This window comes from Corvus brachyrhynchos, unplaced genomic scaffold (genome assembly GCF_000691975.1).
Source record: "Corvus brachyrhynchos isolate BGI_N302 unplaced genomic scaffold, ASM69197v1 scaffold706, whole genome shotgun sequence".
In the NCBI taxonomy this organism is placed as follows: domain Eukaryota; kingdom Metazoa; phylum Chordata; class Aves; order Passeriformes; family Corvidae; genus Corvus; species Corvus brachyrhynchos.
This window is the reverse complement of record NW_008238371.1, coordinates 230,015-255,682: the sequence shown is the minus strand read 5'-3', so window position 1 is coordinate 255,682 and position 25,668 is coordinate 230,015. Positions and strand designations below refer to the sequence as shown.

Sequence of the window (25,668 nt, the reverse complement as noted above, 5' to 3'; positions counted from 1 at the left end):
GGAGCAGAGGAAGGTGAGGAAGGGAGAGCAGAAACAGATGGCCTGAGAGAAGCTTCTCCTGCAGAGGGGAAAGTCCTGCAGGGCCCTAGGGAGCACAGATCTGCCCCCTGCACCCCCACCCAGCCACACCAGGAGCCCCAGCCTGCCAGGACATGCCTTTCATCACACCTCCGAAGAGCAGCACAGGCTGCCACAAATGCCCAATGTTTCATTCTGAAAGAAGGAACAGCTTCCATCGGCCTCTGCAGCCCTTCCAAGCTCCCTGCACCTCACTCCAGCTGCCTGGAGGCACCCAGCTGTGGGGGAATGCCCTCACAGCCCAGCCACTTGCTCGCTCACAAGACCTCGTGCTGTGCAACTCGGGTTTGTCTGAGGGAGCTGCTGGGTGGCCCCAGCAAGGCCAGAGCTCTCAGGAATTGCATCCCTTTGAAAGTGACACTGTGGCAGCTGCTGGATATGTTCCCTGTAAATTGGGCAAGTGACAGGTGACATGTAAATACTACCTGCCTCTGAGCCAACACCTGCAGGAACTAAACCCCTAAACCGCTGACAGTTCCCCAAGTCCCTCTCCCAGTCACTGCTTCCTCAACTCCCTCAAAAGAGACTCACATGGCTCCGTGATGCCTTTTCAGTACAGCCCAACTGATGAGGTGCACTGGATGGAAAATGACCTAAAACCAGAATGGCCTTTTCCCAGGCATGACATGTGGCAGCCCCAATGCTTCGGTGAAACACCTGGATCAGAGCAAACTGGGAATTCTTCATTAAGGTGGTGCTGCCCAGGGAACAGGATAAAGGTGAGTTAGCCAAAAGGGCACCACTGGTCAGGAAGGAGATAATTTGCAGAATCACTTGAGGATCTTTTTAGCATCTCTTTAATATTTTCAAGAGCAATTTGGCAAAATAATACACAATGTCTGGTGAAACTTCCTGGCGACATTATGCTGGATGCTGCTACCAGGCCCTTACAGTGTGAAGGAAACCAGCTTTGGCAGAGGGAATGGGCCATGCTGACTTTTAAAGAGGCACCAGCTGGAGAGCAGTTTTGGGATCCCCCGGGATTATGGCCAAGTACAGGACAGGTCTTTCCTCTGGAGTGCCAGGCCCTGCTCCTTCACAGGCAGAGGGATGCTGCTGTTGCAGCACGGTGCAGAGGGACTGTCAGTGTGGCTCAAGATGGTGATGGAGGTGCTCCAGGATGGGTGAGGACACCCTGCCATGGAGCAAACCCTGTTTTCTCTGGTAGTGCAGAGGCCAACAGCACGGTGCAGGTTAATGCTATTCACTGTCTGTCAAACAGTGTCCCAAGGAGTCATCATCACTCTGCCCCTCAACCACTTGTTGCCAACACATCATCATTTATTCCAAATAAAAACCAGGATTTTTGTGAGTCACCTTAGTGTACTGGCTCCCCAGTGCCTGGCTGAAGCCCGCAGCTGAACATGTCTCAAAGCCTCCCCAAAATCTGTGGCTACTCAGGACCCTGAGCTGGACTGGAACGCAGCTCCAGCTAGTGGGAAACTTCTCTACTCCCAGAAACCAACTGGTTCTTGAAGGGAGGTGAGAGCCAAGGAGCCTGGTAGAGCTGCCTGCCTGTGAAAACCCTGCTGGGGAGGACATAACTCCCCCCCGCCCCGTCAGTGGCCTGGCAGCTGCCGTGGCAGGAAGGCAGTCATCCCGGGATGACCCTGTGGCTGCTGTTCCCAGACCCAGCTGTGCCCCAGAGCCAGTCCAGAGTCGAGAGTCTCTCAGGTTGGGTCTCTAAATGAAGCACTGCATGCCGTTACCTGGACATTGTTGGGTCCTTCCTCCTGAACAATTCCCATGAGTCCAGAACGTATGGGCTGGCTCCCACCAACCAGGAGCCCCAGGATGGAGAGGTGAACCTGTGCATTCTCCTTGGGAGCTGGCCACCATGCTGAGCACCCATACCGTTCCCAGGCACGGTGGGGCACGTTCTGGAGTGACAGATGGACAGGTGTTCTTCCCAGCTCTGCCAACAGTGAACGTTTGCACGGAATCACTGATCCGAACTGTGGGCGACCGAGGCTTCCCAGCCCAGCTCTGTAGCAGGGCCATTAGGATCTGCCAGCTTGCACACAGCAGGAGCCATTGCCTTGCACTGGGCCTCGCAGATGCTCTGACACAGGGAATCTCCCTCCTTTCTCAGCGCTGCCCTTGCAGAGCATGGTTTTGGACATGTGCACATGCTAAGTAACTACGTGACACCCCAGCTCCTACCAAAGCTGACCTGCATGGGTTACAAACCATCAGAACAAAAAACTCCGCATGGTGCCAGTGTCTCTGGGATGACTGAGAGCCTGGGCTGGCTGTGGCAGCAGGATGGGGAGGGCTGGCCATGACACTTCCCATTCCCCAGCCAAAGCTCCAGTACACACAAGATGAGCCAGTGCTTCTCCAGCCAACAAACCAGCTCACCTCTGGTTTAGAGGGTGACCGACCCCACGTACAGCGTCACAGGACCCTACAGACTGGAGAAGCGTGGGAATGGGTACCTCAGGGACGCTGCCCCCAAAATCCTGCACTGAGCGCACATCACCAGCCCAGGAACTGCAGGCAGCTGCAGCCACTCTGTCTGTCTCCACCCTGAGCTCTGCCTGCTCCAAGTCCCCACACAGAGCAGAGCCCACGGTGCTGGCTGAGGCACCCCATGTCCACCTACCGAGCAGCTCCATGGCCAAGGAAAGCCATGCAATGAAGAGGCAGATTCGTGGAAGAGCAATGGCAGACCTGGAGCCAGGGAGTGGCCAAAGGAGCCCTTGGACTGCCCAAGCTTTGCTGCTCAGCACAAAGTTACATCACAGGTCTGCCCCTATGTCACTCCTGCCTGAACAATGATGGAACTGTCAGGAAATCTGATCCTGACTTGAATATTGCTGGTGCCAGAGAGATCACAGTGACGCAGGCTAAGTGGTTCCAGTGGTTAATTGCCTTCACTGCTGAAATCTGGGCCTTACTTCTGGCCTGAGTTGTCTTCCTTCTGCCACTGTCACTGGATCCTGGTACATTTTATCTGATAAAGAGCTCTCTCACCAAATTTCTGTTCCTATACAGGTATTTACAGATGGTGTTGAAATTACCTCTTAACCTTTTCTCCAATAAGCTAAATATATTGAGCTCATCAGATCTTCCTATAAGGTGATTCTGAGAGCACTTCCTGGTTTTTACAGTCTTTCCTGTCCATCATTTTTCCTCTCCTGTGAACACAGGAATCTATTAATCTGAGCCCTGTGCAAGTCCTCTCCACCCCAAAACTGACTGTTGCCACCCATACATGAAAAAGACCTTGACCACATCTTCTACAACTCCTGTAAATAATTCAGCCTTGCTGATTCCAGCATGTCCACATCTCCTACCTGCTGTTTAATTCGCTGCCTAATTACAGCTGGAATATGAAGAATTCATCATTCTGTGCTGAGATACATCATCTTGCCTCTTCCCAAGCACCAATACAAGTGTTCACTGAACACTTCGCTTTTTTTCCTTATTAACTGTTCTATTATTCCCATACAGTAATGAAGGAATGCCAGGGTTAGGATTCATTAGTTCCTAATAAACTTGAAAAAAACCCTTTCACTGTCTGTAACTCCACTGGTTCCTGTTCTGCATCCCCTCGTGCAGCCATGGCAGTGCAGGCTCCTGTGCCAGCCAAGGTGGAAGGTGAGCTGGGAAATGAGCGCCCAGTACCAGATCCATCACTTTTATTTGTATGTTATGTGGAAACCCCGTGGAATATGTAAAAAGTTGAGGATTAGGGACTTGGTGAGATACATGAGCAGTGACTGATCTCATGACTCACAGGCTGAACAACTGTCACGGGGTGAAGCAGCTGCCCAAGCAGCCGCTCACCCAGCACTGGGCAAAGATGAGTCCTTGGCATGGAATAGTGGTGAAGGAGACCACACTGCACATCCACACCAGGCTGCAGAGACCAAGACAGAGAGAGCACCAGGGAGGACACGGGAGCTGCCCTGTGCTCAGCACCTGGAGCAGGAACTGAGACACAGGAGTTGAGTTTTTGCCAAGTAAAGCACTTGTGAGAGCGATGAAAGAGAGGTTTTCCTCTGGGAGAAGGGAACAGAGGTGAAGTGACAGATTTGGGTAGATGTCCCCAAAATGGGAAGCTCTCCATGGGGCGGGTGTCTCTGTCAGCTGGGACACCCCTGTCCCCACAGAGAAGGAGATGGGAGGTCCTCCCCAGCAGCTATGCTGTCCTGGTGCTCTTACTTCATCAGTGACTTTGTTCCTAAACTCCTCACCACCATTGTTTCTCAAATGTTATTCAACTTCCTCCCTACACCTGGCAGGCATGGAGCACGATCCGGGGCAGCCTAAGGAGCCCGCAGCCCAGAGCAAATGGAGACACAACCCTTTGTGTGGCTGCAGCCACAGTGAGTCTGGGAACACAAGGAGCTGGAATCCTTCCCATAAAGCCAGGAGGGTCACTTTGAAGGCTGCTCACAATTAATCACTCGTGGCGGATGTTGGGCCAGGAGCGCTGGCACGGCTCTGAACGGCAGCGGGGCCCTCCACCGCGGCTCCAGCTGGCTGTGCCGGGCCACACCAGTGCCACCAGCCTCCAACTGGCTGCGGCTTCCAGCTCCTGCTCAGCACTTACCCATTACTTTATCATGTTGCCGTTAATTTTATCACTTTTTATACACACACAGATACAGCTGCACAAACCACAGCAGCACCATGCAGCCAGCTCCCTCCACCTGGCCCTGCCCCTTCTCACTATCGGGACAGAGAGTGAGCAGTTCACGTCTCCTCTCCACCGAGACTGACATACTTTTAAGCAGTACAACGTTCCTTTTAACTTTCTGGTATCCAGTAAAATATTCTTTAAAAACTCCTAATTACGCTTCACTTTTTTTTCCCTGTTTAAGTTCCTTCTCCCAAAAGATCTGGCACGTAATTGCTTCCAGCTTGGTGAAATTGGCTTGGATACATTTTTGTATGCATGTGTCGGTGCATGTGTGTGTTTAATACTCCATTTCTGATCTGAATTTTGTTCTGCCTGAACACCAGCACAACACAACCAGGTTACTTTTATGCAAGACACTACTGAACTTAGTCTGGTGATTGGCTGAAGTGGGGGTAACAGCGGCATTCTCCTTGGGAGCTGCTCTGCTGTTTGGAACCAGAATTCAGAAAGTCCACAGGAGCTTTACTGCAACTTGATAAAGTCCTTCAGGGACTTTACTACATTAATGTAATTTACTGTCCAACATGTTACAAAGGATTACCTCAGAAAACCAAGGTGCTGGGAATGAGCGGCAGGAGCGGATGAAGGCAGCATGGTCTGTGCTCCAGATCCCTCTCCTGGTCTGTTACTGTGAATAGAGGTGTCACTTACGGTCCCTGCAGAAACCTGGAATCACAAGCTGCAGAAAACGTGCAAGTAACGCTGTCTAAAACACAACCCGGAACAGATGCTGTGCAGCAGCCCCCCTGAGATCCCTGTGGTGGCAGTGGGAGATGGACACTCATGACAGGCAGCACCGACATGGATCCCCGTTTGCATGCACAGGTGGAGCAGGAACCTGGGTCTGAGACAGAACTGCAGGAGGGAAGGAAGCAGAGCCAGAACTTTCTGGGTTTGCTGAGGAGTGTGGACCTGGACCAGCACTGCAGTGACTGATGGAGAACAGCTCCTGCTTCCAGATCCCAAGTGCAACTGGGAAAGGGCCATTTGGGGGATGCTGGAATTGTTGCATTTTTCTACATAACTGTGGTTTCTAAAGCCATTCACTCATACCAGGCTTTATCCACCCCTGCCTGCTTTGTCCACAGAGGCTGCTTGGTGTGCAGCAGCACAACTTCCTGGGGTGCACAAATCCAAGGGGATGGAACAAGCCCTGCTCTGTTTGGAGAACAGGATGGCCCTGTCCCTTGCCTGCTAGTGATGAGCTTTTCCATGTTCCTCTGGGACACCTCCCTGCCCAGCAGCAGAATGCAGACCCCAGGCAAAGGCCTTGTGTGCTGATGGCAGAGGAAGGTCCAGACGGACTCACCACTGGAGCCACTGCCTGCGGTCAGGGATGAGCTGGGGCTGTGTGACAGCAAAGAGTAGGACTTTGTGGCCTGTAACAACTCGCTCCCTGGCCCCTCTCCCTCCTGCAGCACATGCCTGGGTTGTATGGATGAGAAAGCTTGGTTTGCTGGAGAAGGCTCTCAGTCCACCTTGGAGAACACCAGCCACCCCTCCAGCCCAGCCCTCCCTGGCAGCACCAGCAAGTTACTTACACTGAGATTTTCACAGGTGGCCACTAATTACACCCTTGTAGCTTATCCAGGTGCCCCATGCAAGGCACCCTGAGCAAAATGTTCCAGGATGCTGAAAGCTACAGCTGCAGCCCCCGAGGCCTGGCTATCTGGCCCATGCCCACCTGGCTGCCCTGTGCCCACCTGGCTGCCCTGGACACCTTGGCCAGCCCTGGGCAGGACTCTGATCATCATGGCACTGCTGCCTTGTGGTTCTTCCTCCCTGCTTCTCTACTCCTCCCTTTCTCCAAGGCCTTTTCCCTGCTCAGTCCTGCACTGCATGGCTCCTTAGTGATCTGGTAAGGAATAAGTGTATCGGCTCTCAGTAATTATCTCTAATTAGGGTTAGTGGTTATACTGTTGGGTTGGAGAAAATCAGTCTCTGTTTTCCACCGGGGAGGACAGGGAGAGCTGGGGTGTGGAGGGAGGAAGCACCAGCAGCTCCCTATGTGCTCCAATCCCTTCCATGAACCTTTCCCTGCCTGCACAGCTCTGGAGCTGCCTGTTTCATGAGCAGGAGCCATGTACGAGCTGTGTCTGTGAGGTGGCTGTCAGAACATGGCCTCACTCTGTCACCAGTCTGGACAAGGTGGGGACAGCCCACCCTGGCAGGAGAGCAGAGTCAGGGCTGGTGGCACAGCATGGCCAGACACTCTGGGCAATTTTGTATGCATGTGTCCGGGCACTTCCACAGGACAGGGCTGCAGGGGCTCATGGCCTGTGTGGAGGCACAATGCAGTGCTGGAGCTGCAGAGGCTCCCCAAAACAGCAGCACAGAGCAGAGCCCTGAGGACATCCTACATCTCCTCTGGGCATAGGGTTCACCCAGCAATGGGGCAGGGACTCCTTCCACTAGCCCAGGCTTCTCCAAGGCCCATCCAACCAGGCCTTGGACACTTCCAGGATAGGGCAGCCACAGCTCACGAGTGTCAGCAACTGAAAGGGCCTCAGAGCCGAGTATTTCCTTTGGGGACATGGGATCCAACCCACACACCGCTGCAAAAACCCCAGAACTACCATTCAAGTGACTTACACCAACCCTTGCCCAAACCAGCCTCTAACAATGTGCTCCTGTTCCGTGTGCCTGGGGCAGACTGAGCTCTGAATGACAGGAATGGTGAAAAGGCCTAAAAACCAGCCAAATTATTGAGAGAGAAAAAGCAATTCTTGGGCTCCAAACTGGGGGAACACAGTTAGCAGGTGCTTCCAACACTTTTGGCTTCACCTTCTCTTTGCCTCAGTATTCCTTCTTTAGAAAGAAATAACAGCTGAGATAATCAGGTTACAATGCCTGGAAATACGAAATTCATCCTCACTCTAGCATATCCTAGCAAATAAAACCTTGAGCTGATCCAGCAGAATCTCGGCCCTCCAGCCTTGTGTCCATCACTAGAACCAGACACCAAGGATTGCTGGTCCTGTCCTGCCTTGTGTCATCCCACCTGGCTGGCACCACACTCCTCCTCTTCCCATGGAATCCTGACAATTTCTAGCTTCCACGCAATGCAAAACTTTAAACCAACAGCTCAAGCCTCACATTTGGATTCATCCTCCACCTTCAGACATGCAGATAAACATTCGTAAGAGGTTACTGTATGACTGTAATGGTGAATGTATAATATTTATAATATAAATATGAATTTGCAGTATTTTATACATGATTCATGATGCAAAATATTAATTACAGATAAATTTTAGTAAATCTCTCATCTCAGCTTCATCTTCAGACTACAAACAACCCTTTAACATATTATTGGGAAGGGCAGAAGTCTCACATAGAGGAATAGACAGACCCTCACCCTCTTCCTTTCAGATCGGCAATCCCATGTCCAAGTTACAGAATCCCAGACTGGCTTGGGTCAGAAGCGACCTCGAAGATCTTCCAGCCCCTGCCCTGGCCCTTGGCTGAACAGCAGTGACTAACATTGGACTTTTACAGTCAGACTCAACAGAAAGCCAAGTGAGCGAGCCGAAATCACAGCTGGAGGGAGGGAGGGCGCATCCCCACAGCTGGCACCGACCCAGCTGCGCATGGGCACTGCCCCCACCCCGGTGCCAAGGAGTCCTGCAGGCTGAGGGGGAGGCACTGGTGGCCCTGCTCTGGCTTTCATTCTGCTGCCCAGCTCACAGGGACCACGATAAAGAGCACAGTGGACAGGATCCTGCCTCCGAGCAGAACACACCGAAATGACACGTGGCAGCCATGGATTTAAGAGCAGGAGCCACACACTGTGCATGGAACAGAGCAGCCATGGGACTACAGGCAAATCCCAGGGACAACAAAATCCATCCAGCTAACCTGCAAAGCGTGGAGCACAGGAGTAACTTGGGATGTTCCTGGACACATGCCAGGGCAGGGTGATCGGAGCTGCTGGGCAGGGGGGAAGCAAAAGCAACTTTGTTTCAGAAGCGGGAGCTGACCTTTCCCTCCTGAGTCCCCAAATTTCCCTTCTTTCCTAGGAGATTAATGACCCTGCTCTGACCTGAAGAATCTGTTGTGCAGCCACAACCAGGAGAAAGGCAGGAGATGATCCACCAGCCTCCTGTCTGCCATGACCTGCGCCACCCTGCTCTCACTGCTCTTCTTCCCTCAATGTCATTGTCCCCCACGGCGAGCAGCGGTGTGCCAGGGAAACAGGTTTTCCCTTTTCTTTGTTAATTCTTCCCTCATTACATTTGAAATTCCACAATCAGTGTGCACTGTAATTGTCGAATTTGATGCTAATGATTAATGAATTAAACATGGATCCATCAATTAGTCCTCGGAGAATAATTCTGCATAAAGCAGCGGATAATGTAATTACAGTAACAAAGATAATGAGATGTTAACATCGATGGAGCCCGACGTGACATGATCACAGCAGGCTCAGCAACCCCGGCCTGGGGGAGCCAATCCCTCACTCTGCAGAGGCAGAGCATCGGGGGGCATGGGCCTGGGGGGGGGGGGCCCTGCCACTGCGGTGCTCGCCCAGCACCGGCACCGGCACCACGTTCTCCATCCGCCTGCCTTGTGCAAATGCTCCCGGCCATCGGCTCCAGAAGCCACAACAGAGCTGTCAGGCGTCACCATGAACCCAGCAAAGATCCCGAGCTGCCTGAAGACCCAGCACCATCCCCTGCCATCCCGAAGTTTGGAGGGGCTGAGGCCGGCACAGGCTCCCTCCCACCACCCCGCCCGGCACAGAAACCCCGGGACAGGTGCGCTGCCACACTCAGTGCACCGAGGGCTCCCCAGCCTGTGCTGCGGAGCCAAGAGTTGGTGCCAGCACACAGAACTCGGCCCAGGGACAGCTGGACTCTCGTCACTTCAGAGCAAACAGGAGCATCAACCAAGCCCTGCATGCCAAGCAGTGCCTCCCACCAACACACACTCTGGAAAATGCTTTCCCTGGAGGAGATGCAGGGGTGATGCTGCAGAAGCAGGAGGACTCACACTGGCACTGGCCCCGACACACGTGCCAGACCAGGCAGACTGTTCCTCGGGCTGAAAGGAACTGACCAGCGGCAGCCCCCACCTAAAACCCTCCAGAGCTCGAGCTCACACCTCCGTGCCAAGTCCAACTGGCCCGGCCCGCTCAGCGTCGCCTGCGCTGAGGACGTGGCTGCCATCCGCTCAGCAGCACACCCCATGGAAGACTCATGGTCCTCAGCAAGCTGGAGAATCCCCCATGAGCCCCCCAGAGTGGAGCAGAACTTTCCCCTTTAGCCTGCTCCCTTCACTCTGTGCTCTGGCTCCCCCACGTTTGTTTCCTTCAGTCCCATCTCTGTCTGCTGCTGGAAACACCTCCAATCGCTGCCTGCAACCACAACCATCTCCGCACTGCTGCAGCCTCTTCCTTCACTTCTCTTCACTTCCCACTCCAAGGCAGGCTTCCTAGTGTTCAGCTCTCCTCAGCATCCTCTGACACCACTGAGCTGCGATGCAGTGCCAGCTCGTGTGCTCCGCGCATGGCTGTGGTATGTGCCATGTACGAACCTGCAAAGGTGTCACGGTTCCAGTACCTCCCTGCCCATCTCCCCTTTGCTAACACTTTGGAGCAGGTCCCTACAAACCTCTGTGAAGCAAGAACCCAGGGCTCAGCTGGGCTGAGGTTAGGCTCTTGTGCTGACTGTGTCTGTTGTGTCACCATCTGTCCTCCCACTGAAGTCCCTTTTCATCCCATCTGCACTTTGATACGAGCTGCCCTCGTTCCTCAAGCCAGAAACATGCGATGCAGCACAGCACAAGGGTAGGTGAGCCTGATGAACCATAGCAAGGATGCACCTGGGGGACTGTGAGGAAGAGGGCAAGAGAAGTAACATTCCAGCGGGAAGAGGAACAGCAGGGATTTGAAGGAGACACCTGACCCAGCAGTGCCACACCTCTAGTGAACACCTGCCTTCAGGCCATAGCACCTGTGAGCTCTGGCTCATCCCCTTCCTGCCCTCTCCAGCCCAACCACTGCAGCTCCATCTCCTCATGGGCAGGGACACCATCCAGCAGACCAGGTTGCTCCAGCCAGTGTCTTGTCTGAACTGGCCTAGGACACTTCCAGCAATAGGGCAGCCACAGCTTCTCGGGCCACCCTGTGCCAGGGCCTCACCACCCTCACAGGGAAGAACTTCCTAATATCCAATATAAACCTCCCCTCCTTCAGTATAACATCATTCCCCCTTGTCCCATCACTCCAGGCCCTTGTCCAAAGTCCCTCTCCAGCTTCAAGCACTGGAAGGGCTCCAAGGCCTTCCCCAGAGCCTTCTCTTCTCCAGGTTAACACCTCCAGCTCTCTCAGCCTATCTCCACAGGAGAGGGGCTCCAGCCCTTGGAGCATCTCCATGGCCTCCTCTGGACAACAGGAACTCATCCAACCTAAAATAAACCCAAGTTTAACTACAGTAAAGTTGCCTTCTTGAATGGTTTAAATACTGGCACAATCATGACTGAGCTCAGAGCCCCCACTGGTTTCACAAACACAAGTCCCTACCTCATTCCTACTGTATTTAGCTTGAAGCTGTCTATACCTGCTTTGGAGTTATTTTGAATCCTCACCAGAGCACCACATCCAAGTATTTCATCCACATACAGGGCAAGGTGAGACTTCTTTTTTTTTCTTCTCCCCTCTGTCCCTGGTCTTTCCTCACCCCAGGTAAGGACTGTGTGTGTGGTGGACATCAGCCAGCACACTCACCTTTGCAGAACTCAGGTCACAGAGGAACCACAGACACTTGCTCTGAACTCTAATCACCGGCCACCTGGTTTCGCCCAGAGACTCCTGGGGCAAGACAGCAAATCCCCTATGTCTCCACACTTTGTGTCCTCTGAAGATTAACTTGTGACTGGCAAAGAAGTGCAGACTTTGAAGTGCTTCCTCTCCAGTCCCCAAAACACGTGTCAGATGAGAGATACCCAGTGGATCCAGTAACAGTCTCACCCACAGCCCCAAAGGTGGCAAAACTGTGAGGTCGCTGCTAATTTGAAGCCAGGCATATTCTCCATCAGCCCCAAATCCAGCCCTGGGCATTGCTCAGGAATAAGAGCACATCACCTCAGAGGGTTTGTGTCCCATCAGTGCATTTTGTGACTGCATCCACTGCTATTGGGCTTGGAGGCATCAGAGCGAGATGAAAAAATTCCTAAGAAAAGCCTTTACTGATTGTGTACCAGGAGGAAAACCTTTCTGACACTGCAGACACAGCCTGAACCAAGACAAGACACACAACATGTGCTTAAAGCTGTTGTCCTAGTGCAGAGCCCTGCATGGACACACACACAGCACTGTTCTGCTCAAGGGCCCAAGGGCAGACAGCCAGCAGGGGTCCCAAATCCACAGACCCTACATGGGAACGACCATCGTAGCATAAGGTCCCACCCCCTGCACACACACACACAGCAACACCCACAAGCTGGACCAGAGCACGTCTTGTGAAAAGAAAACTGGTCTCATTTTAAAGGTTTCAGGCAGCGCTAAGTCCAACTGCTCTCCAGATAAACTTTTCCAACATTCATTTCCCCCCTGCTGGGACACTGCATCTCCTCTCCCGTGTAAACTGCTCCAAGTCCAGCCCCCACGCACTGTGTCTGCTCCAGCTCTGTCGCCCCGACTGAAAGGTCTCCTGCCGTACTCACTCCTTGGCACTGGTTTTCCAGCAGGAGTCATCAGTAATCCAGGCACATCCCAACCCGCTCCTGCGAGCCCAACAGCACTGAGAGGACTGCTGAAGTAGGATATGGGGTTACGTGAGCAGTTGGTTTGACATCAGCATAAGCTCCTCTGTGGTTTGAATCCTTCCCGCAGCTCTGATATCTCTGCTAAGTCAGAACTCAGACAAGGCACCTCTGACATGCAGGCAGAGAAGTGTCCCTGTCCAGAATCAGGAACTGTCCCCACCCTGGGGCACACTGAGTGTGGGTGGTGGTGGTGGTGAAAGAGGGTCAGTGTACAGGGGAGAGCCATGGCAAGGAACAGGCAGAGCTCGCAGCCCTGGTCAGAACAGACAGTTTATCCACAGACGACGTCCGACTTGACAGGAACAGCAGTTTGGGTTTGGGAGGGCTCATTATGTCCTCCTTGGCACCATGTGAGCAGAGATGTTACTGTGCCTCATTCCCCGTGTGTGTGTGTGTGATGCCAAGGACTGCACACTCACCCCAGCTGCATCCCACCTCCCCTCAGCCCTGGGACACTCTGAAGCGCGGTGCTGACAGCACCCCGACCACGGGACAGAGCAGGAACGAACAAGATGGGGATGTGCCAGCCCAAGCTCACTCTCAGTGGCAGTACCGGATTTGGAAGGATTTCTGTGATCAGCAGCACCACCAGCACTCCCTCAGCATCCCAAACAGAGTGTTTTCCATAACCTGTGCACCAGACTGTGCCAACCGCTAGCTGGGAAGAAGGCAGGTGGAAACTGCCCACCCTGGCCAAGGACACCAGCCCCAAGGACACAGTGAAGGCCCTGGGAAATGTGGGCAGGAAGGCCCCAAGTTCAACAGTTTCCCCAGGCAGGGTGAGAACCTCCTCTGGCAGCTGCAGCAAGGAGGAGCATGGCAGGAACTCTGTGAGAGGCTGGGGGGCAGCCAGCCTCGCCTCACCACACTCTGGGGCAACTGCCCCTCTTCAGTGTGCAGAGAGAGTGATGATCCCAAACCAGATCTTCACCATTTCTCCAGGGGAAAGTGAGGAGCAAATAGGGTGCCAAAACCAGAAAGAAACAGTCAGGAACCAAGAGCCACCCTAGTTGGGATTTCCTTTGATTTATGGAGCAGCAGCTTCCACCATGAGTAGCAGCTCACCAGCCTCAACACTTTCCTCGGGGTGAGGAAATTCCTCAGGGATTCACACTGCCAGTTAAACCCTTTGACATTCTTCTGTCCTGGACACCCATCAGCACAAAATCCTACCAGCAGCTTACCTGGGACCTGCACAGAAATGCTAAGGGCCACCGAGGGGACTCCCCGAGGGTGGTAAAAGCAGGACATGTCAGAAGGGGTTCTGTTCTCAGCTCAGCAAAGCCCAGGGCTGCAGACACACTGCAGGAGGGACAGCCTCTGCCTCTGTGTCACCCACACCAGCTCTTACCTGTGCCTCCTGCCAGCTGGGAGCTGCTCCGCTCCTTGGCCAGCCCGTTGGCTTTGGGGCTGGCGCTGGGCGCTGCTGCCGTCGTGGCCCTGGGGAGCCGCTTGCCCGGGACCTTCACCGTAGTTCTCAGCAGATCAATCTCCTTCCCATGGACGTTCTGCATGTAGTCCTGGAGCAGAGAGGTACAAGGGTGGAGATCAGCTCTGCCCCAGCCACACACGCTCAGCTCCCCCATGCTCAGGATCAGCACTAAGCCCTGTCAGATGCCAGGACAAGCCCATTTGGGAAAGCATGGCTGGGGATCAGAGATCAGATGGAGCCAAAGGGCACGCAGGTGGCCAGCAGTTCCTTCTCCCTATCATCCCTTGTTTAATCTCAGCACTCAGCTGCAACAGCTAATAATATAATAAATATCATATCATATCAGTATAAGCAATGGGACACCTAGAAATTCCCTCTCAGGTCTCAGCTGGGATAAGAAAAACCCAAACCAACAGAACTCAGGTAACTCCCTTGCTCATTCACTTGCAGAACTTCCTATTATTCAAAACTTGGTGCTTCCACCATTTCCTCTGGTACACAATTTATTATACAACCAAAACCCCATGTGCAGACTGTAACTATCACTCTGCCCTGTCTCCCAAGAGCATCTCAGCTTTCAGTCAGAATGAGGATGCAGACTTCCAATCTCTCCCGAGCATTGTGTCCCTTCCTGTGCCTCCCATCCCTCCCTGCTCCATGGGACACCATGGTTCTTCCCCAGCCCTCTCTGTTGAGGCCAACTCCTCCTCAGGCTTGTGCCCTCAGAAGGGGAAGACCCAATCAGCGTTAGAGAGGGGAACTGCTGGTCAGATCCTGAGGGAGCAGGGACCAACACTGGAGCTCAAGGCTCTGGGAGAACAGGGAGGTGGGGACACCATCCCTGTGCTGCCATCAGGAGAGGAGCCAGAGCTGTCCAGGGTGAGCTTGTGGCTGCTGCAGGGAGCTTGGGTTTACTCCAGTTCATAAGGAGGTCACCAAAAAGATTAACTCAGAGATGGTCCCTGTCTGCTTCCATATCCAAGAAGATAAAGACATGAACAAGCTCAGTTCAGGAGCAACAATCCTCTCATCCTGGACCCAAAACCAGGTGAGAGGGCCTGCACAGGCCACGCTCTGTGCTCTCAGGTGACTATTTGCAAGGGTCATAGTCTCCCAACGGCACCTTCATGCCCTGGTCTGAACTCCTTTCTCTCCACTGACCCCCATGCAGGCATCCTGTCCTCACAGCACACCCTCCTATGCTCCCAGGGGCCAGGCAGCCTGGCCTCAGCCCTTGGCACTCACCATCCAGTGCCCTGGGTGACTCTGAGACCACCAACCTAAGCAAACACCACACCAACTTGCTCCCAGCTGGGTGCAGACCTGGTGACAGCCCTGGGCAGGGACCCTCAGAGGGGCTGGAGGATTTTCCCTCACTCAGCACAACTGCCGCGGGCGCCGGCTGCCTGCCGGAGCGAGCGGTCACTGGCGCTCGGCTTTTATTACCCACCATAAAACAGCAATTTCTTCCCAAGCCTCCTCGCTAATTACCCAGCCAGTTCTCTCATTTCATTTTATTACTGGAATTAACAACGAGTTCAAAGCGTGGAAAGCTATTAAGATGTGTGATTAAGCCACATTCAATTAGTTTCTACAAACAATTTAATTGATGTTGCAGATAGAATTAACAGAAGGTGATTGTGTGAATGGCTCCACTGGCTGCAAAATGGGAGCTGCTTCCCTGGTTCTGTGCAGTGAGGCCGGCGAGCCTGGGCTCAGCCACGCACCTTCCCGCAGCAGAATTCTCTCCAAGGCTTTGGGGAAGTGATGGGAAACTGCACCAGGCTCTTCACACAACTTGCTCTTTTCCTGTCACTGAACACACTCACAGAAAGGTAAAAATATAGATGCAACAAGGAAAGCCCTGCTGAATCCAGGGATCAGGCCCCCAGCACTCCTGCCTCCAGTTCCAGGCATCCCGCTTGTCCCTGAAACCACCAACGGCTCTGGTGCAGAGGCAGAGGTGGCACCTCAGGGCAGGAACCCACCGACTGCCCCACGTTCCCAAGCATGAGTCTGGGCTGGTGGTCAAGACAGATTTGTTTCCATCAGGAAAGCAATTCCAGGGCCAGGGCCAGCTCACCAGCACACGCTTCACCAGCCTGTGACTGCAAACCTGGAGTTTACGCGTGACTCCTGCTGAGGAAACTTTCAAGTTGGGCTGGAGGTGCCACGATCCAGACCCAGAAATAGGCTTGAGTGATGAACTCCCAAAAACAGATGAAGAGCTCCACCAGGAAGCTTTGCTTGGTAAAATCAGCACTGCCAGAGCCAGGACCTGACCTCCATCCAAGGGGGCATAGACACATCCTGGCCAGATGCGCACTGGAGGAGAAAGAAATTAGGGCTGTTGACCTCTGGGGTCCTGACACCCATCCCAGGAGGGACAGGGAGAGAATGCAACAGAGGTGGAAGAGAAGACAAGCCAGGAACTGCCCTGACTCATGCCAAGGAACAGCCACTGGGACAGAGAAAGAGCACAAAAATGCCCTGGGGCATTGAACATCCTGATGGACAGGGAAGACTCTCTCTCTGCAAGGCTCAGCCTGCCCCCAGGGACCCCTTTGCTGCACCCAGAATTCTGCCATCCCCCAGATACATGGCAGCACACACAGGGAAGAAGCTGGGTCTTCCCATAGCAAGAACTGGATGCTGCACGTCCCCTTGGCTGACACTCTGTGGTTTGTTCCAGCCCACAGCTCCCCTCACCAGCCAGCCTGGGCTCTGCTGCCATGCTGAAGTGGTAGCAGAGTATGCGCCCATCCTCGGGAGCACAGGTTTGTTCCAACCCTAACGTGCTCTGCTTGTGTCATCCTGTGAAAGGACATGGGAGCTTTGCCTTGCCCACAGGGCCCAAATCCACCACAGCACCTCCTGATTCACTCTGGAAGGTGGGGAGGAGCAGATACAACAGGACATCCTCCTCTGGACTACCTCCTCCTCCTGCTTGTCCCTGCATCTATCCCTTCAAGCAGGTCGTACACCAGGCACCGGGGGGGAAGGGAGGCAGAGAGGCTTTTCTGATCCCACCAGCATGCTGCCAAAACTGCAGTACACAATGGGGCACGCTGGCAGGTGCCAGGGTCCGTTCCCCAGTTCTTAGGCAGGCAATGCCACGGGGAGCACGCAGAACCCCAGCCTTGCAGCAGACAGGCTGGGCAGCCCCACGCTCTGTGCCCACGTGTAATCCACCCTCGCTGTAGGTAAACACATCAGGCGATACAGCTGCTATCTCAGGTGCAAGGTTCAGAGCTCCCCGTGGAAACTGGGCAGGAGAGGCCCAGCGCATACCATCCTCAGCAACGGGCTGTGGATCACCAGTGGCACCAGCTGGAAGCAAACCAGATTTTTCTCAGGGCAACACAGTAATGAAATGAAACACTGATGTGCAGGAAGGAAAGGGAGTGGCATCAATCTCAATCACCCTCTGAGGAAGGAATGGTGAAAAAAGGAGAGAAACCTGGTGTGTGGCAGCAGCAGTGTCTGAGAGTGGCTAAACAACAGCCCAGAAATTGCTTTGCCTCTACAGCTGATGGTAACAACAGTCCATGGTGGAAATATGATAAAGCCATATGCACAGGTGAGCACACATGCAGAGATGGCAGCAGCAGCCACTCCTCCTGGTTTGGGGCTCCAAAAAAACGGGGGTTACAAAGTCAGAGAACTGCAGACCACAGCATAGTATCGGGATTGAGGACTACAAGAAAAAGCTCCAACAAATTAGAGAAAGGAAATGCAATGGCTGGGTCTCCAGTTCAAGGACAGGAGGGTCCAGGGGCTCCAGAGCTGGATAACTCAGCATGGCAAACCCTGGAGTGAGGGTGCAGAGTTAGCAATGAGGAGAAAGACTCTGAGGCTCAGGGCACTCCAATACCACACATCTGAGGAGACTGGGGACACACTGAGGGCCTGGGAATACTCACAAGAGCTGCAGCAACTTGTTCTTCTCCTTGCAGCCCCCTCAACCACCCTGTGCCCCCCAGCCACTGCCTGTCTGTCTGTCCTGTGGCAGTACATCCTAGGCAGAGGTGCTGGGCCTGTGTCACAGGTGTGTCTGTCCGTGGCTGCTGCCGCAGCAGCAAACTGTGCTCAAGAGGGAATAGGGAAGAAGCCATTAGCCCCACAGTGGGGAGGCGACAGGGATGGATGGGGCAGCAGCTGCATGCCTGAGCCAAGCAGCGAGAAGTATCAGAGCTGCACCGACGGCAGCTCAGCTTGGCAGGCTCCGCACAGGCACCTCATCTCCATTACCCAACACCTAGCAGCCAGGAAAATTATTCCACACCCAAATGGCACCATCAGATATAGCTGCAAAGAGCTCTCTGCCTGCTCCTCATCCAGCTGCAGCGTAGGCCCCACTTTAATGGACTGAGCAGGTAAACAGGAGAGAACTGTAGCTCCCCAGTGTAATCCTGCACAGAGCCTGTTTCCACCAGCCTAGCACTGAACAAACAGCCTGCAGGAGAGAGAGTCTCCTCCAGACCCTGGTAAAAACCAGGTTTGCTGAAAATGCTGCCTTGGAGGTGGCCAACACCGAACTCCTGCACAGGGCAGAGCCCAGAACTTCCATCTGCTACCAAACTCCTCCCCAGCCCCTCTCTGCCATGATGGCTGCTGCAAGAGCACCTGCAGCAGCAGCCACAGCATGAAGGACACTGCTCTGTCCCACCCTGCTCCTCCACTCAGCCCAGTACTCACGTGCAGGCTGGGGTGGTAGGTGAGGACCCCATTGTCACACAGCGTCACGTACTTCTTCTTCCACTCCTTATTGAGGGACTTGCCGCTGCGTTTGAGGAGAATGCCCTAAAAGAGAGGAGTCAAGAGTCTCAGATGGTGTTTGGTCCAGGCACCTCATGCTCTGCTCCAGCACTGCCCCTTGGAGACTGGTCTTTGAGAAGAAACGATGAGCAGACTCAAGAAAACATCTTCTAGGTCTGCTTTCCCACAGCATTTCCCTGGGCTGCACCCTTTCCTCACCAACCCCTCAGTCCCCACAGACAGCCCCCTCCCTTTCAGGGATAAGGATCTCCACAAGTCAATGCCAATGTCCAGGTCCTCTGAGGGACCCATCCCATCCCCTGGTGTCCCAAACCACTCCCTCTGAGAAATGCCGAAGGGCAGTGCCCACACAGGGCAGGGGCCAACCTCACTACCACGGACACAGATTGCTCCCAGACCTTCTCCCACCACCCAAAGCACAGAGGCATAGTCAAGGCAGGGAAAACTGAGGACAAGCAGGGGCCGATTGAGAAACCACACTCCAAATACAGGTCTCCCAAGGGATGCACATTGTCTCGCCTGCTTGTGATCCTGAGAGCTGTCAAACACAGTAGGGACACATCGCAGGAAGGAGTGCAGGTCCTGGGCAGTTGAGTTAGGGTGATCCCCTTTTCTCATCAGGATTTTACATGAGACCTACCCTGTTGTCTCTGGCACAACACGCTCCCAGAGCCAGGAAATGATTGCACTCGCATGTGCTGCACTCCCTCTTCCCAGAGTAACCCAGAACTAACTCCATTGATCTGAACCAAGGCTCAGAGCACGGACCTTCCTCATCCTCTCCCCATCCATTTCTGCCTCCTCAGGAAATCTGCCTCCAGCAGCAACTCATCATGTACCAGGTAAGGACAGAAGTGGAGAGGGAGAAGGAAGCTGGGGCAAGACACCAGGTGCAAGGGCTCTGGAGCAGGGAGAGGACATCAAGCATTCTGTCGGCAGGGAGGGAAGGACAGCATGGGGGGACAAAATTAGGAATGAGTCTGGGAAAAAGCTGGATCTACCAACTGTCGGGCCTGGGCCCTCCAAAAGTGCTGTCTGGACAGACACCCAGACTGCCTGTTCCTAATGTGGCAAAAATCTGGGCCCCAGGCCAGCCCCTCCTCAAAAACCTGGGCAGAAAGTCTCAGCCCTGCCAGCCTCGGCATATTTGGGGGCCCCATCCCAGTGCCGGGAGACTGAGCTGCTGTGCCTGCATGGTGCAAAGGCCCAGCACAAAGTGGTGGGGCTTGGCACATGCAGGGGGACAACGCTGCCAGACGTGACCGTGAATCAGCAATAAATGGTGCAGAACAGGCAGAAGTGCCCCGTGACCACTCCAGCTCGGTGCTCAGGCAGCACACAGCGGGAAAAGGATTTGCCTCCTGCACGTGCAGGGACGAGGCAGCAAAACAGAGTGGCTAGGGCAAAGCTGTGTGTGAGCAGGATCAGATCCCTCCCTTGTCAGGATCGAATCCCTTGCCAGGATCTGATACCTTGCCCTCAAGAGCTCAAAGGAAATGAGCTGAAGAACTCACTCAGTAGTAGTCAGAAGTTGCTGATGGGAACATGGCACGGAATGTGGCAGCTGACCGACAGTTCCTGCTCTGCCAAGTTCTGCCAGGGGACAAGCAACGACCCTTGGAATCATGGCTGGATGCTCACACCAAGCAAATCTATGGAAAAGCTATGGCAAAGAGTGATCAGCGAAGAACAAGAGGAGAGGAGAGCAGCCAGTGTCAGCCAGTGCAAACAGGACATTAGAGAGGCCTGGTTCTACCTTGGGTAAAACACAGTATCTGATGGCAGGAGTGACTGTGCTGACAAATGCTTTTAGCTTTCTGTCAGGTCTTTAACTGAGCAGCAATGCCCTTAAACACCAGCTGTACAAAGTCCATAGAGCCAGTAATGGATGGAATGAGAACTAGTCAAGTGCAAGCTCACAAAACATACCCATGTCTGAGAACGAGTGTGGTTATAAATGGCAAACCTGTGTCCAACAGAAGGACTTACAGAGGTCCAGCCAACCTGCATCTGACTCAGACTAGTTCATCAATGTCTTGCTTAAATAAACTCCAAGAAAACATAAAACCAGAAAACCTAAAAGTAATGTGGCAACTGCGTGGTGTGAATAAGTGCAGTGACTGGTCCTTAACCCCAAATGCCTCCTCACTGGGCAAACTGAGCTGCTGAGGACAGCAGGCACAGTCCTGCTGAGGGGCCAGGTGGCAGGGCCCTGCAGTGGGCTGTCAGGGTTGGTCCTGCACAGGGAGTGGGTGGGAGCAGCGCATGTGTGAGCTCTTGGGCTGACGTGCCATCACTGAGCAGTTCCCAAGCTCCCAGTGCTCTGTGGGAAAGGTGCCTCAGTCTGGCAGCGCTTGTGGGGCGAGACAGGGCAGACAGAGTAAACTCCCATCTGTGATACTGTCACAGCAAAGTAGAGCTGGAGGAGTGCTGGGAGGTCACCTCACCCCTCCCTCCCTGGACAGGCTCAGCCCTACCATGTCACTCCAACCTCTTCACAAAACCTGCAGTGATGGACAATGGTCCTCCCCGCTGGAGATGGGATCCTGATGTCCCTGCACCTCCCAGATGAGGTGGCAGCCATGCTGTGCCAGGGGCAGGACATCTGCCTGGTCCTGTGTGCCGTCCTCCCACATGCAGCTAGCAGTTTCCTCAGCACCCTGACTCTGGACCTACCCAAAATTGTCCTCTCTAACACCACAGCTGGGCCACATATTTCCCACACCCTGTATGAAAATGATCGTTCCTCCTCCCATACAAAGCCAGTTTAACATCCACCAGCTCACCCAGGTAACTGGTGAATTCTCTGTAATTTAGAACATCTGCTCGGTATCTCTCAAAACAAATCTGCTCTAGACCACACTGAGGTCACAGGTCTAACTCAAAGTAACTGTGTGGAATTCTCTGGCTTCTGAGTGTGACAACTCCTTCTGGACACAATGATTTCTTCTGGGCATGAAGATTCTTCCTGGGCATGTAATGATCCCTCCTGGGCATGATGATCCCTCTTCTGGCTTTAAACCCGGCTCAGTTCCACAGCCTGACCTGCCCACACATCCTGCAGAACAGCTCCTCTCCTCGATGTGTCTTCAACCTGATGCACCTTGATGCTATGAAACACCTACTCCAGCACTCCCAGCCTGCCCCAAACACATGCTGCCTGCAGAGATCAGTTCGGTTGCAGTTAGGTCAGCCTCAAACCTGCAACTTGGCAAACTGAAGCACAATCAAACTCCAAGCTGGAAAGGAGGACCCAGAACTACAGCCCCTTTTTGCAGGCCAGAAGGAAAAGGAGTCCAAAAGCGGGAACAACCCATGGCTGAGGCCGTGGTCCACCCATGCTCCTGTGCCCACTCCCCATGAGCCTCCCAGCCAGGCTCCTTGCAGCTCCGAGACCCCTGTGCCGGCGCACACGGGTGCTCCTCAACCTCCCCCTCTGCACCGTGTGGGAAGACTTACAGGAAATAACTCTTCCACAAGTTTCTTCCCATGTCACACACAAAGGGAAGGAGGTGACAGAGACAAATGGCAGAAGAGCCCGACCCTCTTCCTCTCCCCACTCTTTATCCCCTTCCCGGCATTCCGTGGGCCATGCCTGGCTCTGTGCTGCGCTGGGCTGTGCTGGTGCACAGTAAAAGCAGCAGCAGCAATATGCAGCGTAATGAAGCAGGGAGCAGCGATGGCCCCCAGAGGACTCGTTTACTCCACAAATCTCCCTTCCACTCACTTTTTGCTAAGAATTTTAACATCAAACTTAATTGTGAAGTCGCGTATTGATTGGAAAATGCAAATGGCAATTTAAATGTAATCTAAGCTCCCAGCATGATCCCAGCTCCCAAGGAGGAGGAGTCACCCGCCTTGGGCCCTGCTGGAGTGCACGGCCCGAGCAGAGCCAGGCCAGGGGCCAGGGGACCCCCAGGCTGCCAGCGCGCTCCATGCGGCCTTGCCAGAAAGATCTGGTGGATGTGCAATTAGGAGCTCGTTCCTGGTAACAAACAGCTGAGGAAGCTTCGTCTCCCGGCCTAATTAACCCACTTCTCAGAGAAAAGCATCCAGCTATGAGGGAACTCTTCCAGCCTTGCAGGACCGTCATCGGAAGGACATTGTGGGACCCTGAGTCCCTGGCACAGAGCAGCCCTGGCAGAGGCTGGAGGGTGCGTAGGTACCGTCCCAGGTGTGGGGGGCCCCAACACCCACAGTCTCACCTATCCCCTTGGGGAGCTCCATCTTTTCCAGATGTGCATGAGGGAGACAGATCAGGTCACCCAGAGGTGCTGTGCTGGAGAAGGTGGAGACAAGCAACAACCAAGCACCCTGTAGTAGCAACACGCATCACTCCTCAGCCAAGTCTCCTCAATGTTTCTCCTTTCTGCAGCACCCAGCCCAGCCTCCTGCTTCCTGGCTCCATGCAAAGCCCAGGCCTTGCATGCTGAGGAGGGCTGCCAGTGCTTCCCAAAGCTTGTTGTGTCCTCATAGAGACCAGGAAAGGACTGTGGATCACAGTGACTGCAGCCATGGGTGTCATGGGGGAGCCTGCTGCCCGACAGCACTTGCCTTCAGCCGTTGGTTGGCAATCTAAGCACAGACCAGCCTCGTTCTTTCAAGCAGAGGAACCCAAATGCTCCCGAGGCAAGCTGCCAGTAGCCCCAGCACCAAACATGCCAGCCCAGCAGTGCTCATGCCAAGGGAAGCGAACAGTGCAATGCTGGCCACTAACCCAAGCAGGAGATCCTGCACATTTGCCACTCACAGCTCCAAACCCACCAGTTTCTCTGCTCTTACGGCTGGGCAGGACCACTGGGCAGTCTAACTAAAGGCCCCACTCTCCCACTGCCCTGCAGAGACAGCAAGCAATGAGACCTCCACCATCTTCCAGAAGGGGCAGGTCCATACCAGAGACCAGAGTGACCGTCCCCTGTCCTGAGTCTTTGTGATACAAAGCTACAAATCCTGGGAGCTCCTCTCCCCATTGGTGGTACCAAGCCATCACTCCTTGTGGCGTAGGGCCATGGCACCAATGTGCCAAACTGCAGCGCTAACCTCACTCTGGACCCCCTGACAACCCCTTCTCCACAAGCCACATGTGGCTATCTGCTGGCATAAGCTAGTGTCCACATGTCCAACACCACTTCCCCCCATGTATGTTCCTGTAAGAACACTGCCAGGATCTCTGTGAAATCACCTCTTGCAACTCTGGCTACAGGAGGCACCAGTCCTGAAGCCAGCATGGATCTGGGTCTCCCATGGAAACTCTTTGCTCCAGGCTCTCCTTGGGAGCTGCTGTGCTATGAACTGGTACTTCCACTTAGTCCTGAACCAGGCAGCAGTTTGGCATCTCCTCCTCCTTGCAAAGCCCAGAAAGGATGTACAGGTTGTGTTTGCAGACCTGGGCCTCCAGTTCTCCCCATTTCACACAGGAACAGCACTGCCCTGCCTACAGCACGGAATGACTTAATCCCACTAAACCAACAGAGCCTCTGGCAGATCAGGAAAGGACGGTCCCTGTCAGCAGCATGGAGACACAGGAGCAGATCATCCTGCCCTGCCGAGTGGAGGGAGATGCTGGAAAAAGGAACCCAAACGTCCAGGTGTCCTGTCAGGGAGGGAAGGGAGGGAGGAAGGGGGGGCAGGGACCCTCCCAGGACCAGCCCTCTGGCAGGCAGCAGCAGGTTCTGGGGAATCGAGTCAGGTCTCACTGAGGGCTCCAGCTGCTCTACTCTCAGCCTCCTCTATCTCACCACAGAACAGCCACCCGCCACCTCCCCTGCTGCCCAGGTTGGGCTGACCCCAAACCAGAGCACATGGGCACTGCCACTGCAAACCAGCGACCCACCGCAATCAGCAACCCACCTCAGGCCAATGACCCCCCCGCACACCAACAATGACCCACCACAAACAGCGGCCCACTGCACGCCAACAGGCCCTGTGCTGCAGAGGAGGGCATGGCCCGCACGCAGCTGGGCTGCCTCTTCCTGCTGGGGCTGTGCCAAACTCGGGCACCTCAGGAGCAGAGCCCCCATGTGTGAGATCCCACAGCCCCCACCCTGGCATTGCTTCTCCTGTCACTGCTCCCTCTGGCCCCAGAGCCGATCCTCCCAGCGCTGCCTTCCCAGAACCACCCTCCTTTCACAGCACATCCCCCTGCCTGGGGCACCAACGGCCCTGCACAAACCTGCCGCAGGATTACTCCATGGGCGGGGAAGGGCAGGAGCTCTGGCAGCTCCAGCAGTGAGCAGGGTCTCTCTCTTCTGACCCACCACTCCACTCCTCAGCTAGCCTGGCCTCACTGAGTCCTTCCCCATGGAATCTCAGCATGGAATGGTACTAGGCAGTCAGAACCTGGTGGGGACGTAGACTCTACTCTCCTGCCTCACATCCCAGCACTCCTGCAATGCAGAGACACAACTGGGTCTGTGCAGCTCAGCCCTGGCAGTGCTGGGGGCACACGGAGCACAGAGAGGCCAGCAGGGACTGTCGGGGGAAAATGGATCCACAACGGGGGCACAACATGCAAGGCAGGAGCACAACTGGGCACTGCCACGCAGCGTATGGATCAGTCTTTCCTGTAATGCAAGGAAATCCTGGTGGAAACACCACCCAGCCAATCCACATGGCTTGGACATCATCAGTCGCTGCTTGCCAGTGATGGACACAAGGGCAGGCAACACTCTGGGTCGACTCCAGGCAGTTCAAGCTTCCCTGGAAGCCAGGAGGCAGGAGCAGAACGCGCTGTTGCTGGAGGAAGCAGTGCCTCCCTTAGATTCCCAACAGTTCACAGCGTGGGCACTGTGCTCACAGCTTTCTGCAGTAGCCCATGAGGAGAGGAACCCCCTTCCTGTCCTGCCAGGAGCAGGAGCAGGAGTGGAAAGGAACAGGAGAGGAGAGAAGCAGGAAAGGAGCAGAGAGAGCCTGCGGCGGGGGCTGCAGCGGGCATGGGGCATGGATGCCATCTGCTGGAACC

General features: G+C 54.4%; 1 protein-coding gene across 1 annotated transcript in view; it reads right to left on the bottom strand.

The window, feature by feature from the left end:
* AGAP3 (ArfGAP with GTPase domain, ankyrin repeat and PH domain 3) overlaps positions 1-25,668 on the bottom strand; it is a gene marked incomplete at its 5' end in the record, with an annotated part of 81,221 nt that overhangs the window by 22,510 nt on the left and 33,043 nt on the right. Inside the window, 2 exons of the mRNA XM_017736315.1 lie at positions 13,848-14,016; positions 18,627-18,731. Of these exons, the coding sequence (XP_017591804.1) occupies positions 13,848-14,016; positions 18,627-18,731 (274 nt within the window). The remainder of the gene's footprint in view (positions 1-13,847; positions 14,017-18,626; positions 18,732-25,668) is intronic.